General features: G+C 35.8%; 1 protein-coding gene across 1 annotated transcript in view; it reads right to left on the reverse strand.

Moving 5' to 3' along the window:
- SETD3 (SET domain containing 3, actin N3(tau)-histidine methyltransferase) overlaps positions 1-16,041 on the reverse strand; it is a 62,671-nt gene that overhangs the window by 25,391 nt on the left and 21,239 nt on the right. Inside the window, exons 2-6 of the mRNA XM_062577619.1 lie at positions 12,070-12,179; positions 10,368-10,460; positions 7,300-7,448; positions 6,225-6,297; positions 5,469-5,725 (exon numbers count right to left, since the gene is read on the reverse strand). Of these exons, the coding sequence (XP_062433603.1) occupies positions 5,469-5,725; positions 6,225-6,297; positions 7,300-7,448; positions 10,368-10,460; positions 12,070-12,172 (675 nt within the window). The 5' untranslated portion in view covers positions 12,173-12,179. The remainder of the gene's footprint in view (positions 1-5,468; positions 5,726-6,224; positions 6,298-7,299; positions 7,449-10,367; positions 10,461-12,069; positions 12,180-16,041) is intronic.

Here is a 16,041-nt window from a genome sequence, read left to right on the forward strand (position 1 = left end):
AGAGATGCTGGTTTGAGCAACAGGGATTTTTAACATTTTTCAATTCACCCTACAATTAGACAAATGAGGTGTAGCCTTGCACACAGCAAATCTGAGCTTAGCTTTACTTAAGTAAACAGCTAACTTGCTCTACTTTCAGAGCCCCCTTCAGAAAAACCCACAATCCCTCAACAGTCCACAGACTACAGGCTGAAAATACTGTGTCTAAATCAGTGTCCAATTGCCACCCTGGACTGTTCTGCAAAACGGATCCTCTCTTCCGGGGCACGAGGGGCAGGCACACATTAACGCGCGTGGTGCCACTGGCAAGCACGCCGCTGAATACAGCGGCCTAGCGCAACGTGAAAGCTAGTAACAGCCTCTACCACACTTGGGGAAAAGACACGACATTGCTTCAGACTTTCAGTGCCCAAAATGATTAAATAGTGTTCTGGCATTTCTGCCTGCTAGAAGAGCACTCCTTGTCTTGATGCCTTGTTTAGATCCACAAAAAATTCTCTGCAGGAAACTACAAACAGGCACCCAGGTGCAGCTGGGAGGAAAAGTCAAGCAGGAAAACCACTGCAGATTCTTTTTAAAAAAGCTTCAAACTTCGTTCTATTTTCTTTAGGAATATAATCTCACAGTGAATGTCTGCAAACTATATGGCTCCCTCTTGTGCTTATTATACCACATTTCAGTGTGGAAAAGAACTGAACATTAAAGCATAAACATTTGGGCTCTGTCCACCCTTCACCACACATGCAATGCCCATAAATGTTAATGGAAGTTACACGCATACCTTCTAGGGAAAAGAAAACCCTACAGTTTACAAAACTTCCCTTTGGAACAAACTACAAAAATACCTTAAAATTAGAAGTCTACCATGATGAAAGTACTCTTTTGATCATTCACTGTATTTTGATAGCGACACAGAGTCCAAATACACCTTTAAAGTACATCTGTAAGAACTTTCAGCTCTTAACTATTTTTTAGTTATCAAATTACATATGTTTAGAAAGGTGTCAGTGTGGTTTATAGAGCCTGGCTAACATGTTCATGCATTTATTTTTGTCTACTCAAGATCACACCTGCTTTTGCTTATCAGACCAGACTATGGCCCAGCCTGCAACAGCTGCAACATGCATAAATCTACCCCTTCTTCATGTGTATCCAGACTAATCACTTCGAGAAGGAGTTAGAACTACAGTATTTTCAGAAAAGTACCGTTACAGAGAAGCTAAGGAAATAAAACAGACCAGCACTAGGCAAACAATGTTTAAATCTGCATACATTATCAGAATTAAAATTATTTAAATAACAGTCCAGCAATCTTACGTTGTAAAGAAAATGAAACATTCAGTTTAATGACTTGTTAACCCTTTTATTTCCTCTGGTCATTAGAAATATTTTACAGACTCAAAGCAGTAGCAAAAGTATTTTGATTTCTCAAACATACTTTTTTAGTGTCTTCAATCATCATCAAAACACCTTTTATTTCAAGATGCCACATGTTCTAGCAAGAAAGTAAATAAAGATTTTATATTACAAAAACTACACACGTAAATTAAAAAAAATGGTCTGCATGCTTGAAGCAGTATCAAAATCCCAGTTACATAGGCCAGCTTTCAAAAATATTTATGCTAAAGCGGTAATAGCATTGAATAAAATGATGATATACAAACTAGTTTCACTTTCACAGACCCTTTTTTTCCTCCTCTTCATTTATATGATAAGTTTTTCTCTCTCCTTTCTTTTTCCCTTTTCGATAAGCTCAAGAATTTCCAAAATTATTACCTTTAGCACTAGCATTTTTCAGGTCAACCTTGCTCACAGAATTACTTGAGTATACGCAAGATAACAAAATTCATTTCAGCTTTTCTGAGTAATGAAAGATGGGACTTTGTTTTAGGGGAGGAAAGATGCACTTGTATTTTTCTATGCCCTTCCACTCGCCTACACGCACACAGTTTCATAAATTACAAGCTCTTGTTTTTGAAAGTAGAAACAAAAAATGAATTTAAGACATACTATAAACAGAAGACATACTGTGGTAAAGATAACATGGATCTTTAGCATTCATATTCTCTGGCTAATTGTAATGGTATAATTAACTAATAGACTAACATGTATCTAGTTTTACTTGTTGTATTGGTATTAATGTTACCACTCTTAAGGTTTACCACTCTTCTATATGGTAAACAGAAATTTCCTTAAAAAAAAATTTAAAAAAGAAAGCAGCCATTTTATGCTGCCACTGCAGCACAAAACAGCAGAAATAGCAATGAAAAAGAACTGAAAAACAGTCCAGACACCCAAATTTAATATACAATTTCGGAGAAGTTACTTAAGCCACATCTACAAAAGTAAAGGTTTTCTTGTGCAATAGTTAGAGCTGTAATCCTTCTAGTGGCAATGCAGCTTATATCAGCAAAACACATTATTTTGCTAGTTGAATTATGGTAAAGATTCTGCTTGTAAAACTCTTGCATAAAACACTCAATTCTTAACAATATTATATTAATGATGTATCTAAGAAAACTCCTACTTTTCAGTACCACATAAAGTATTCTGATTATCAAATACTCTTTTAGAAAAAGAGCTTTGATCCCAACCACACATGCTTATTTTGAAATAATCAGATGAGGCTTCACTGAATATTTCAAAGAGGTGTTCTGTTCCAAGGCTGCAATATACTTATGAGATCTTTTCAGTTCTTAAAACTTTTCTATGAGTTTTCAAAAAGATTAATAATAGGAACCTAGTACATTTCTTTGGCATTCCTGGAGCCAACTGTGTTACAGAGCTTCCTAATGTGACATTTAGTGAACACTAGCGAAGAAACCTTCAGCTGAAATTGTGGTTGCCTGGCAGTGCTGAAGCACAACACTAAACAAAAGCAATACATTAGAAATGTACCTAATATTTATCATCTCAAAAAAAAAGTGTTATGTAAACTATATTCATAAAAATGATTCCTGTATGATCTACCTCATGTCCACCTTCAACATAAAAAAGCGCCTAAATTATACAAGAACATAAAACAATAAATAAAGCATTCCTCAGGAGACAAGTAAAAAAAGCCAGTCCAGATTTTTGATCACAAGTACACAGAACCTACATTTTAACAATTCATGTAAAAGGCAACAATATAGCACTAAAGCCCTTCTTGGGGGCTCTAAAGCAAAGCTCAAAGAGAAGTGCCCCCTATTGAAACATGACTTTTACGAAGGTTTCCCACCGCTGTGCATCAAACCAAACCGAACCAGCCTCAACAATATCAGACACTGATACAACTCAGACTCATGCTTCCTCCATGAGGTACGATTATAATTTCTACATAAATGCAAATATACAATGGAATATACAATACAGAGTATTAAAAGCGCATTATGTACAGCAAATCACCACAACCAGCATTCTGAAGACAGTTTGCCCCTAAAGTCATCTCATGCATATTATTTTCTTTGCTCAAACTGTAGTTTTTCTTACTCTAATGTAGTCAACAGGATGGCTTTCAAAGCTGAGTATGTTATTTTAGTGAGATATTACTTTGATCACATTAGCTTCTAGAAAAATTATTTTTGATTGGCTTTACTAAACAGAAAGAAAAATAGAATATATTCACCATCCTTACACAGATGTATTTTTATCAAGCATTTAGGCTGATTTTCACATAATACGTATTTCATGCTCCAACTTATGTTACACCACTTCTTTTTACATGCATTCTGCAGTTGTGCTTTCATCACCTTAGTATCAGTTTACAGGCACTGATCAGTCACTGAAAAGTTCTGAAATATGGAGTTCAGAATTCAGTGTGCCATTCTAAATCTCAGCAAGGCTGTAACAGATTTTTTTAAAGTAATGTTCTGATCATACAAGTTCTCACGCATAACGTTACTACTGCAGGATTAGTTAATGCAATGATGGAACCAGTTATAGTAATAGCTTAGCTATCTGATTAAGTGTTGTAAGAGCATGAATAGTTGGCAGAACTGCATAATGTGTTACACAATATTCTTTAAAAACAGTAGAACTAATCAGGGTAAAAAGGAATAAAATGTAGTAGTTTTGTTTGCACAGATAGTATTGTTCTAGAAAAAGTGAAAAGCTGTAAGGCCAAATGCAAACCGCCAGCCTAGAGTAAGTACATGGCAAGAAAGGAGAGCTAGATATATTATCCTTCCCTGAATTGTGACACCTGCAAATGAGTATTGTTCTTTCCTGATAATAAAGCCACTGCTTATACCCCTTACCTCAAAATGAAGAGCATCTTACTTAATATTTACCCAATATCTTCAATGACTTGAGTTTTCAAAAGGTATCCCTGCATTCATCAAGTGCTTAAAACACTTTGTAAATTGACACTGTCTCATACATAAATATATATGAAGTTCTTTAACAGCAAGCAGCTGAACAATATAGTTTAATTTTTCACCATGCTTCTGAAATAATGATTTAAATTGAGTTTCTAAGGTGGAACTATTACTTTGACATCTAGATATAATTGGTGCTGCAGGTGAATGGTCATGGACTGTTGTCAAGGTAGTGCTCAATATGCAAGCATCAAAAGCTGTTTGTGACAGTCTGAAGAACATATGACTCTGTGTACTAAATTTCCTGGAGTCATTTTTTGGCAGTAGGACAGGTCAGCAGATACAGAGCAATTCTATTCTCATTTAATGCTATATGCAACAATGCAGCATTTTGTATTAACTATCTTAGGTTAGCAGAAATTAATGTCTCAAGTCCCCACAGACTTCAATTGTTACCAGATAGGTTCACCTATGTATTTAAAAGCAATCAAAATACTTACTAAATTAAAGTGCATAGAAAGAAATAGTTAATCCACAGTTAGTAGAAATACAATACAAACAACATTTTTTCCATGGCTATTAGCAATTATTATTTTGCTTTATTGTAAACTATATATTTTTCATACACTCATAGTGACATCGGTTCTAGGAGATCTCTGGAGGTCATCTAGCCCAACTTCCTGCTGGCAAACTTCTGAAGTCCAGCTACCACTAGAAAGCTGAAAACAGTAATCAGATCGCTGCTTACCTCCTTTTCTCCAGGCTGAACAAATCCAGTTCCCTCAGCCTCTCCTTGTATGGCTAAAGGGCTGAAGCATATGACATCTTAGTAGCCCATCTCTGAACTCACTCCAGTTTCTCAACATCTCTTTTGCACTGGGGGCCGACCAAAAACTGTGCAATACTCCAGAAGCCTCACCAGTGCCAAATGGAGGGGAGTAATCACTTTTCCTTAAGATACTAAATACACTCATATATTTACGTGCCTACTGAACTGTGAAATTTTAAACAGAAGGCAAAAAATAGTAGCAAATAAATTTAATGATTTAAACCTTTTCAGTGTCTTTAACAGCAATACATTTCCTCTATTATTTAGCAGCATTGTTTTCACACTTTCCTCAATAAGCATCATGAGAATAACATGTTACATACTACACTTAAGATGCTTACCTGAATAACTTTGTAGAAATAGGCATATTGTCGAGCTGTGTTTTTATATTGGCTAAAAACATCATGTATGGCCTGAGCTGATTGAAGATACTGCACTTCATCTTCTTCAAAATAGAGTGGAGTATCATATTCATTGGGGAGAGTCTGGATATAGGGCAGCCAGAAAGAGTTAGGGTTTGCTCGCTCACAAAGAAGATGGAATGCCAATGTTATATTGCCCATGGCTTGAAGAATTCGATCTTGAGAATACAGGGATCCTGAATTAACCCATAAAGATGAGGCATTAAATTAATTGCCCTGGAAAATATCATCCTAGATTTATTTTAAAATGACATGAAGAAATAAAAATAGCTTTTCATATTCCTAATATATTTGGTTGCTCACGTCGTATTATGCTCCAATTTATTTGATACGTAAGTGCCTTGTACAATTGCATGGTGGAAAAAAACATGAAAAAGTAAAATAGTACTCTCAGTATCTCTCTGCACAGAACACATCTCCAAGCATTTAACAAGCTACATAATATGTTCAAAATAACACATACAATTCTGGAAGATATTGAGCATACACAACCAGAGACGAAAAGTAAAATTAAATTCTTTCCACTGACACTTCAAGCTTCTAGCTGTTCCAAACCTAACAGTCAGGATGCTAAGCAAGTCCTGTGGTAAAGGAGATCAGCTAAAAAAAGACAGCCTCCTATTGAATGATCCCACACATACCAAATTCTTGCTATGAATTTCTTTAAGCTCTTACCTAATACCGAATTTTTAGCTGATTCAACTGTCATCAATAGTTTTCTTGGAACCCACAGAAACAACTCTTCAGCCTACAGAAAGGAAAAAAAATAGAGGGTCATTTAGCATTTCAAAGATATACTGTCTTAAATATATAAATGCTATCTTTAAATTACAGGTTTCTGTCATTCCCTTTTTAATCAAAATTCTTCCTCCTCTTCCACTGCAAACCAAACAAACATGCTATGAAAATGTTTTTATATTGTGGTACCAAATGCCACTATCTGCGTTATGCAAAGCTTAAAACAAAGATACTTAAATTGCAAAAAATGAAATGCTTCAGTTTGGTAGTGCCAAAATGGAGGTTGCCCATACAACCTCAAATATTCAGTCCACAACATCCATTATATTGCCATAATTACGTGATCAAATATTTTCTCCCAGTAGCATCTTTTTCAAGTTATCTATCCATTCTTCATTTAGAAGAGTGTTCAGAATTTTTATCCTGATCAGCTGATAGTGCTAGTTTTATTAACTGCAGTCTACTAAAGCCCTAAAAAGAACGTAACATGCCCATGCCTCATTTTAATCTCTGTTTTGCAGAGAAGTAGACTTAAACAGCCTCAAAAGCTTACCTTTTAACAGTTAGGTAACTGTGTGTCTGTACTTCTATCTGATGATCAACTCTTTCTTCCCCAAATATAAGATATTTTTGTTTTTCCAATTCACAGAAAAATAAACGTTACAAATCTCTCTTTATGAGGCCAAAAGAACAGTGATTTAAAGGAAGGGATATGAAAGAAGAGGAAAAGAGATCAATTAAACTAGAAAATGTGAAAGAGGGCTACATCAACAGGGCAGAGGACTCTGGTTAGGATAACTGGGCAAAATAGAGAGAAAGTGACTGATGAAAAATTCACAGCAAAATAATACTTGATTTTTAGGAAAAATTTTATTTCTCAAGTACACAGTTTAGAGTGTTCTATAATAATAGTTTCATTAAAAGGGAGAAAGCAAGAAGATGAGTATTTCAGAGCTCTGCAGCTATATTCTAAACACAATTTTCTAACCTCATCAATCGTTAACACACTCACCTTTATCTCTCTTGTTGCTTTCAAACCAAACCCCTCTTCTTCAAAGTTAGCTATTTCAAAACCCTCTGTGGATGCTCCATTTTCAGAAGCCCATTTTATCAGTTCAGGGAAATAGTCATCTCTTTTCCCATCGAAGACAACAGACAAACCTAAATACACAATTTATTAAAAAACAAATGCAGAAATAAGAGGATTTAGAAAGATAAAGTTTAATAAAAAGCAGAAAACTGAAAAACATAACTATCCTCCAGCAGTTCTATTTTTTGAAGAAGCTGAGTCAGAACTGGTCTTTGTTAAGTGTTACTTGATAACATATAACTGTCATATCTCATTTTCATCAACTTAAACATTCTGCCAAATTGGCTTACCAGTCATGTTAAAAAAACAGCCACCTTAACTGGGTTATGAAGAAATGTGAAGCCCTCCTTCCCCTTTCCCTTTTAAATAAGCTATGAGTGTAAATATTTACCAGCTTAACATGGGTGATAAACACAATCATGACATGCTAATAAAGACAACGACAACAAATTTTGATCGCAGGCTGCAATATCAGTACTGGAACTGATAAGCAGATTTCAACCTTTCCACTTTAAGCATTTAACTCTGTCCTGTAGCATATGGATCTACTAAAGTCTAAACAATAATCAGGACTGGCCATCCCCCTAACATCACAGGGCTCTCCCAAACTGTTTAAACTTTACTTCACCAACAAAAATGTGGTCCACTAGCGAAATCTCCAGTGTCATGCATTTCTTCAGTTTTACCTTTAACATTCATCTGATTTGAACTCAAGCATTATGGTTCTCAGCAATTAGTTTGGCAATTAGTCAGCAGTGCCTGTACCTCTTTACCTTATTTCCTACTAAATTCAAACTCTAATGTCAGATCATGTTAAGTGTTCAAAAGATCCCTGAAACGTTCAGCCATTTTATAAGTAGCCATATGTAATCGGCAAGTTACTTGCATTCAAAAATATACTGGCTAAGCACAAGCAATAAACACATTTGGGACTGAAAAGGTTTAACAGAAGAAGCTTTAGGATATTTGAAAGAAGTTTTTTCATTGTAATTCAGGTATTTCCAGCCCCAGAACAAATAAAACCTGTAGTTTGCATGACAGTGCAAGTATCACCTAGAGCTACATTCTTCGTAAATTGGCAGTACTGGTTAACAATTTTTCGAATGCTCTAAAAATCTGGTATGCCTTTCTTTTTAATTAAAAAAAAAAAACAGGCATTTCTCTTATTTCAGATTCACTTGAATACGTTATTTTTTGTAGAAGATATTTAGAGCAAGGCCTCACACATGCAGTCAGACTAGCTACGTAACCTCTACAGAGCTTGATAGCTGTTTATACTGTCCAGGACTGTTCTTTCTATTTCCAAGATTTACTACTGTATAAGGCTACTTGGAAGCTTTTAAAATCCAGCCTGCATTTAGAACTGTTCTGTAAGCACCTCTGAAATACTATTTTTGTTCCTCATATATGATGCAGGCCAATACTTTTCACATTTTAAAATATTTTTTCCAAATTAAAAAAAAATAGCTCTTTTAAATTACATAGACTATTTATAGCTATATTTTGTTCACCATAGATATATCGATAAAAATCTTTATTGAAAAGTTACCTTAACATTTTGCTAAGAAATCAAACAAGGAAAACTTTAGAAATTGTATGTCCTCCGTGTTCAAACTAAGAGTTTTTATAATCAAGACTATTTTAGTCATGTTCTCCAACCCAGTGTTCTATTCAAAGAATCATACTTCTGTGCTTTTTTTAAGCAATACATTCATTTGTACATCTTAAAGTTCCCCACAGCAATTTATATTTCCTTTACTAATTGTTTATAGTTTTTATTAAGCTAGAAAACTACACACAATATAAAATACTATGTTCTGTTCAAAAACAGTTTTGAAAGACGCTGTATTATCTATATTCACTATGTATCTAAGAATGTTACATTAAAATGCATTTGTATGTCAGTAGTACTGCATTTAGTAGGCTTTGCATATTCCATGGCAAAAACTATGCCTAATTAACATAATATTGTTATACAAATTCTGCTTCTTTTGCCAATTCCTATTTTCCCATAGATGGTTCAATCTCCCCAGCACAGCAAAGAAATATAGTGAATATCCCAACCTCAACACTAAATTTGTTCTTGTTAACCTGAGTTATGTTTTACCACCATATATGTATTATATCACAAGTTTTAGGTGAGCAAAACAATGAATCAAGTTCACTCCTGCACAGCTGCATGAGGTAGTCACTCAAACAGTACCATTCATACTTTGATATGCCCTCTGCCAATAGTTGATGTTCAGAGGTTTAAGAAATCTTTTATGAATTAAAGTTTTTATGCATTCGTCAATATCTATTAAAAACAAATGTGAAAGGACATTCCAAACCTCTGAGTCCAGTCTACTTCTTCAAGCAAGTACATCATATACTTTATTTCAGCAAAGGCACTCAAGTTCCACTTTCAAAGCAATCTGGCTTTTTTTTGCCTTCACTATATAAGTAGCAGAGAAAAAAAAAGAATCGTTCCAAGATATTTTCAAGTATTTCCAACTCAAATCTATCCAGGCCCTGGTTAAAAAGTTATTAATCTGTCAATAAAATGCAACTGAGAGAAGAGGCTAATTGTACTAAAACTACATGGAAGGCACTTTATAAAGGCAGAGGGGTCAGACTACATGATCAAAAAGGCCTGTTTTTCTCAAAGAATTTTTATTTCTAGTCCTTAAGATTGTCACCTCACCAAAATCTCAAGATGTATCTTATTTGCCACATAATATTATCATAGGATCGTTTGTCTGTGATATTTATTAATAAATATCTATATTCTAATGGTTCGGATCAGCAGTTATGCCCATCAAAGCATTTAAGAAACATCTGCAAGTGCAAAAAGCAAGCACAGGTCAGAGAATTTTTCCCAAAACAACAGGACTGTGTAATACTTATAACAGTGAAAAACATTTTTCTTTTAACAATCAACAGCGACAACTGTTCAAGCAAACCAATAGCCTGAGCTACCTTTACCTTACAATTGTTTTTTTCACATTTACCTTTTTGCTTTTTGCGAATTTTCTCAACAAGTGAACGAATCTGCACATATTCTTCCCACTCCTTACCAGGACCTGGGGTAGGACTGCTGCATTCTGGAAATAAAAAATGACAAAATGTTCTCTTTAATACAATATATTTTTAATGTCAAAGAAAGGGTCATGATTCTATGGTAACTTTAAATGAAGCTTAGTATTACATGTCTTTCAAACATTTACATAGTGAATGCTACAATCTCCATTGTTACAAGCATCCCATTGTTTGTAAGAGACACTTTCGAAAATTCAAGTGCAACTTGCACCAAGTTATTTTACTCTTATTCATTTTTTATTCTTTCAGATATACAAAAGAGCAAATATTTAGAAAGTTAAAAGGAAAAAAAGAAACTGTAAGTAGATGTTCTCAAAGATGAAACAAGCTTCTGTGTTTTCAATAATCCAAGCAAAACACCTTGCTTACATTAGCCTGCTCGCCATCATGCTTATTGTAACAAAAGCGAATGATACTAGCAGCAATATTTAAGTTGAGCAACTGAGAAATTTGCTAGTACCTACATTTGACCTGCCTACATCAATACAGTGTTGCAAGATGCATGTGTATTGGAAGGACAAGCAAATGAACATTTAGCCAAGCTTTAGATCATATCCACAATGTCTCAGACAGATCACATGTTCTCAGTGCCAGTGTGTGGATTTCGTGATCTGAGCTGCATGAACCCAAGTGGTCAGGTGAAGTTTGCTTTACACTTATTTGAAAAACTTTGCATAACATTAAAAACAAAACATAGAAACTTGACAAAAAGCCAGCTGAGACTTGTCTTTGCTTGGAAAATTAGACCCATCTTTTATTTTTGGTAATACTGGAAGCACAGGCCAACCGTAGGAAAAGCATCAAACTGCTGTGTCAACTCCTTTCCTATTCTTTGTAAGCAATGTTGAAGAAAAACCATGATTTTTCTAAGGCAGCCTTTTGATGTTCCACAACATGAAAATTTGTGTCTGTGTTTCAACAACAGTGTAGCTCACCACAGTTACTAGTGACAGTGGCAAGAGTAGACAGGATTTTAGCATCACGGCACGAAAACATGCTTTGCTTTTCTTATCTGCAGTTCATATGTATTAATAGATGAGTTCCAAACCACTCAACAAGCGGAAGAACTTTGGTCTATACATCAGAATTGAGCGGTAAAGAAAATTTCTGAATAAAAAGCAGCTACAATTTTATTTAAGAGACAGAAATAACAGTGAAGCTGAACTGCAGCTATATCGCTGCTTTCCATAGGTACTTTTTCCACTCTGAAATCTGAAATTATACTTCAGTTCAAAATACTGTTCAAATGTTAAACAGACACAGTATAATTCTTGAGGTTTCCAACAATGACATTTTAGACAAGCTGCAATGTCAAATGATCTAAAGCAGCTTTTAATCTGACCTCTCCCTGTATCAATGCATGTGTTGAAAAGTAAAGCTAACAGCTGCCCAAAAATATGGTATATCCGATACATACTCATATACGTCTACATTATATACTAATGATGGTACTATGAGGAACTGGATACAATCTTTGGCATGCTGAAACAGCAAGGAAGCTTGGCCACTTACAGGAAAATGAATGGAATTCATTGGTTTACGTAAGAGGACAGAGAATGTTTTTGACTTTTGCACACCATCCCTTTTCCCAAATAGTTATAAAATGAAACTTACTTTGTAATAACTCACTGATTAGATTCAATATTTCCTTTGGAGATACTGTTGTTGTGGCTCCTGTACCTGACTTCTGAGTTTTCACTCGGCTCTTCTTCCCCATCTTCCAACTAAAACAGATTAACGAGCAAACTGTCACAAATTACTAAGAAACTAAATACAGTAATGATGACTAGACAAGATGTTCTGCTATTAGTCACTTACAAAAATGGAGCATGAAGAATTGTTTCTGGCATGTGTGTACATGTTCAGCAAGTGTTATCATTTGAGTGGTCTGAACACCTGGCAATAGTTCAGTGCAATCTAAAGCATTATTTCACATAGTTGCAAATTAATTACTTCATGGTAATTAGAAACTAGCAATCTTAGAGAGAAGGAAAACCACTCAGATCACCTGTGAATTCATTAGCTCTGAAGTGCTTTCAGGATTCCCAGGTTTCTGTATCTAGTAGCAATGTTCAGGGGAGAGGAGGATCAAGTTATGGACTGGTTAGCCCAGCTTATCCTGGACCTACAAGATACATCCAAAATGCTGAGAAAGCTACCTGATGTCACTGCAAGGGTGCTAGCTATCATCTTGATCATGGTGATTCCCAGTGACAGGAAAAAAGGAAAAAAAAAAAAAAAAAAAAAGAGTTTGGCAGGAAGCATATTCAGGGAACTAGATACTTCTTCCTTTGCAAATCACAGAGCAAGTCCTAAAGGGAACCTATTTCACCCAATGGATATGAATACGACTGGGATCAACTAACACAGACTTATCAAGGGCAAATCACGTTTAACCAAGCTGACTGCCTTCTATGAAAAAATAACTGGCTCTGTGGGTCAGCAAAAATCAGCAGCTGTCTTATTTTGATTTTATCAAGGCTTTTAACAAGCTTCCATAGCATCCTGGTTGTCCAGCTGAGTAGATATAGATTGAAGAGGTGAACTACCACACAGACAGAATAACTCCCTAGACCATCAGGCTTAAAAGGCTGTAGTCAACAGTTGCAAGTCTAACAGGTAGCTGGTTACAAGCAGTACTCCTCAGAGCTCAACACTGTTAAACAATCTTCATTATGGATCTGGGTATTTAGGACAGAAAGCGTATGCAGCAAATTTGTAATGATACAAAATAAGGAAAGCAGTCAATACGTTGGAAGGCCACCATTCAGAGGGACTTCAACTAGAAGTAGTGGCTAACAGAACCTCTTAAATTAAAGACAAATGCAAAATGCTGCATTTGGGATGAGAAATCCTCTATAAAACATTACGGGCTACAGACTGACTGGCCAAGGCCTGCAGAAAAGGACTTGGAGATTCTAGTGGACAACAGGTTGAACGTAAGTCTGCATCGCACCCCTACAGTGATAAAGACTAACCGTAGCTTGAGATGCATTAGCAAGAGCATAACCAACAGGTCAAGGGAAGTGATCATTCCCCTTTGTTTGGCACTTGTGATACCACAGCTGGGATGTTTTGGGTCTCCCAGCACAAAAGATACTGACAAACTGGAGCAAGTCCAAAGGAAGGCCGTTAACATGGCGAAAGGGCTGAAGCACCTGACATGAAAGGAAAAGGACATGAAAAGCTGAGGGGGAGGATTTGTTCAATCTGGAGAAGAGAAAGGAAGGAGCTAACCTCATAAGAGGATGTTATATATAAGACTGGGACAGATTCTTCTCAGGGCAGTATAACAAAAGGTCAACAGGCAACAGTCACAAGTTACAGCAAGGGAATTTTCAGCTAGATAAGATGAATCTGCACTATCTGGGTGGTTATACACAGGAACAGGTTTGTACAGAGAGGCTGTTAAATCACCATCCTTGGAGATTTTAAAAATTTCACTAGGCAAGGCCCTGAGTGACCTGATACACATTTGAAGCTAAAGCAGGATGCTGATCTAGACAATCTCCAAGAGACCCCTTCCCACCTCCTTTTTTTCCAGTACTTTTTGCTGCAATGGATGCTTTTGTCTATATATGGGCAGCCCACATACTCTATCCAGCATATAAAATCTTCCCGTATACTGTAGAGGCTTTTATGTTTAGGTATTTCTGATAACATAGTGAGAAGGAAGTCAGACACATGCAGGTCACTTTGGGCATCTAAAAGATTTCAATTGCCTAAGTCACCAAGATCACCTCAGTCATAGCAGTTTCAGTTATCAAAAAGTGCACAGTAAATTCCATAGAAATGCTAAAAGTTGTGCACAAAAACATATTTTACATTCTAGGTCATCTGAGCACTCTGTTTAAGAGAGATCCTTTCATACTTAATCAGTGTAACCAGCTTATCCAAAATGAAATGTTTCCTCTCTCACTCCATCAAAAAGTATTGTTCCTTGACAGTTTATATTAATACTGCAACATATCAACCAGCCACTGAACAGCTGCTCTCCACACTGACCAAGGCTGAAACAATTATAACCCAAAGGATAAATAACTGTATAGACTTTTCAAATGAAAGTGCTATAAATTAAAAAAAAAAACTTAGTGGGAAAGTTATATAACCTAGTTTCTTCCATTTTCCATTAATATTAGAGTGAGTAAGGAACTTCCAAGACCAAGGCTTATCTTAAATACTATTTCTGAATGATCAGGAAGTGAATTAAAGTTAATACAGTTAACTTACTAACTCACTCAAAATGAAAGGAGCTCACAACTGACTGAAAAGACAACACCCCATAATAAAAGGGGGAAAAATAATCTAAGGAAGAACTATAAGGTGTCTTCAAGAAGGAAAACAAACTTGGATCAGGTTCTTTCTTCTTGTGGCTCTGAACACAGTACAAGGAACAAGAATGAGACAGACTGTCCCTAAGGACATGGAGTCTAAGTAGTCCTGGGGCACAAGAAGGCTTATTTCAACTCTCTCTAGCAGAATGGGAAGCTCAAACAGCACCACCCCCCTTTTCTTTTTTTTTCTTTTCCCCCCCTTTTTTTTTTTTTTTTTTTTAAGTTATCAGGCGTCTCCTGTCCCAAGCTGCATAACTTCACCTTCCCAATGCATCTCCTTGTCATGAAAAGACCTCATATGCAGACTGGTAAGGAGAGACCTTACAAATTCATTGCAGTCACCTGTCTGGTTGCATCCTTTAAAACTTTTAAATCAGCACTGAATGGCTTTTTGAAAGACACTGCTCTACCACAAGCAATTTATTATATTTGATATAAGACTTGATTCAGTTTTTTGGTTCACATGAAGCACGCAGTCATGCTGGTTATGAGATCCATGTGTATTTGTAATGGTACAAATTTAGAATAAGATCCACAAACTGCCAGGCTCTAATATAGCAGGAGACAGAGCTATAAAAGAGCACTACCAGCATACACACATAGAAACACCCCCCTCCAAAAAACACCCTTAAAAATGTCCACCAAGAAAAGATTATTTTGATGGTCTCCCAGTTGTGCAGATTTTTTTTTCTTTTTGCTAGTAATGCTCATAACTGTAAAAAGAAACAGAGCTCAAGGTACATTAGGCTGCTTTTGCAAACACATTATTTGCACATGGCCTATTCACTTTAATGTTCCACTCACCAACATACTATTCTGTTGTGTTTATTTTAGACCCTTTTGCCCTTGCAGAATCTTAAGAGAAAGGCAGATTGATCTGTTTCATGGATCTAGCTACAGGTTTGGAGACAGAGTCCAGATTCTTCAGGTAAGAGTTGTCTTCGATGCAATGTAAAGCACAATGTCATTCTGTGATACACACAAATGTTTCTCTATATTCACACTAAGCAAAATTCATTTAAGAATCATCAGAAAATTAAAGCACTCATGTAGTACATTTTCCATGCTGCAATTTATGAATTATGAGCACATATGGTTTATATACATCAAAATGCTCACAAATAAATAATCTTATACATGGAGGCATGGAGAGCACTACCTTGCAATTTGAACTCTATGATACACCAATACACGAAGCAGTATGGAGTACAGTTAGCACTGTATTTTGAAGTTTTCCTAGTATGAAGCATTT

The sequence above is a fragment of the Rhea pennata genome, chromosome 5, assembly GCF_028389875.1.
Source record: "Rhea pennata isolate bPtePen1 chromosome 5, bPtePen1.pri, whole genome shotgun sequence".
Taxonomy (NCBI): Eukaryota; Metazoa; Chordata; class Aves; order Rheiformes; family Rheidae; genus Rhea; species Rhea pennata.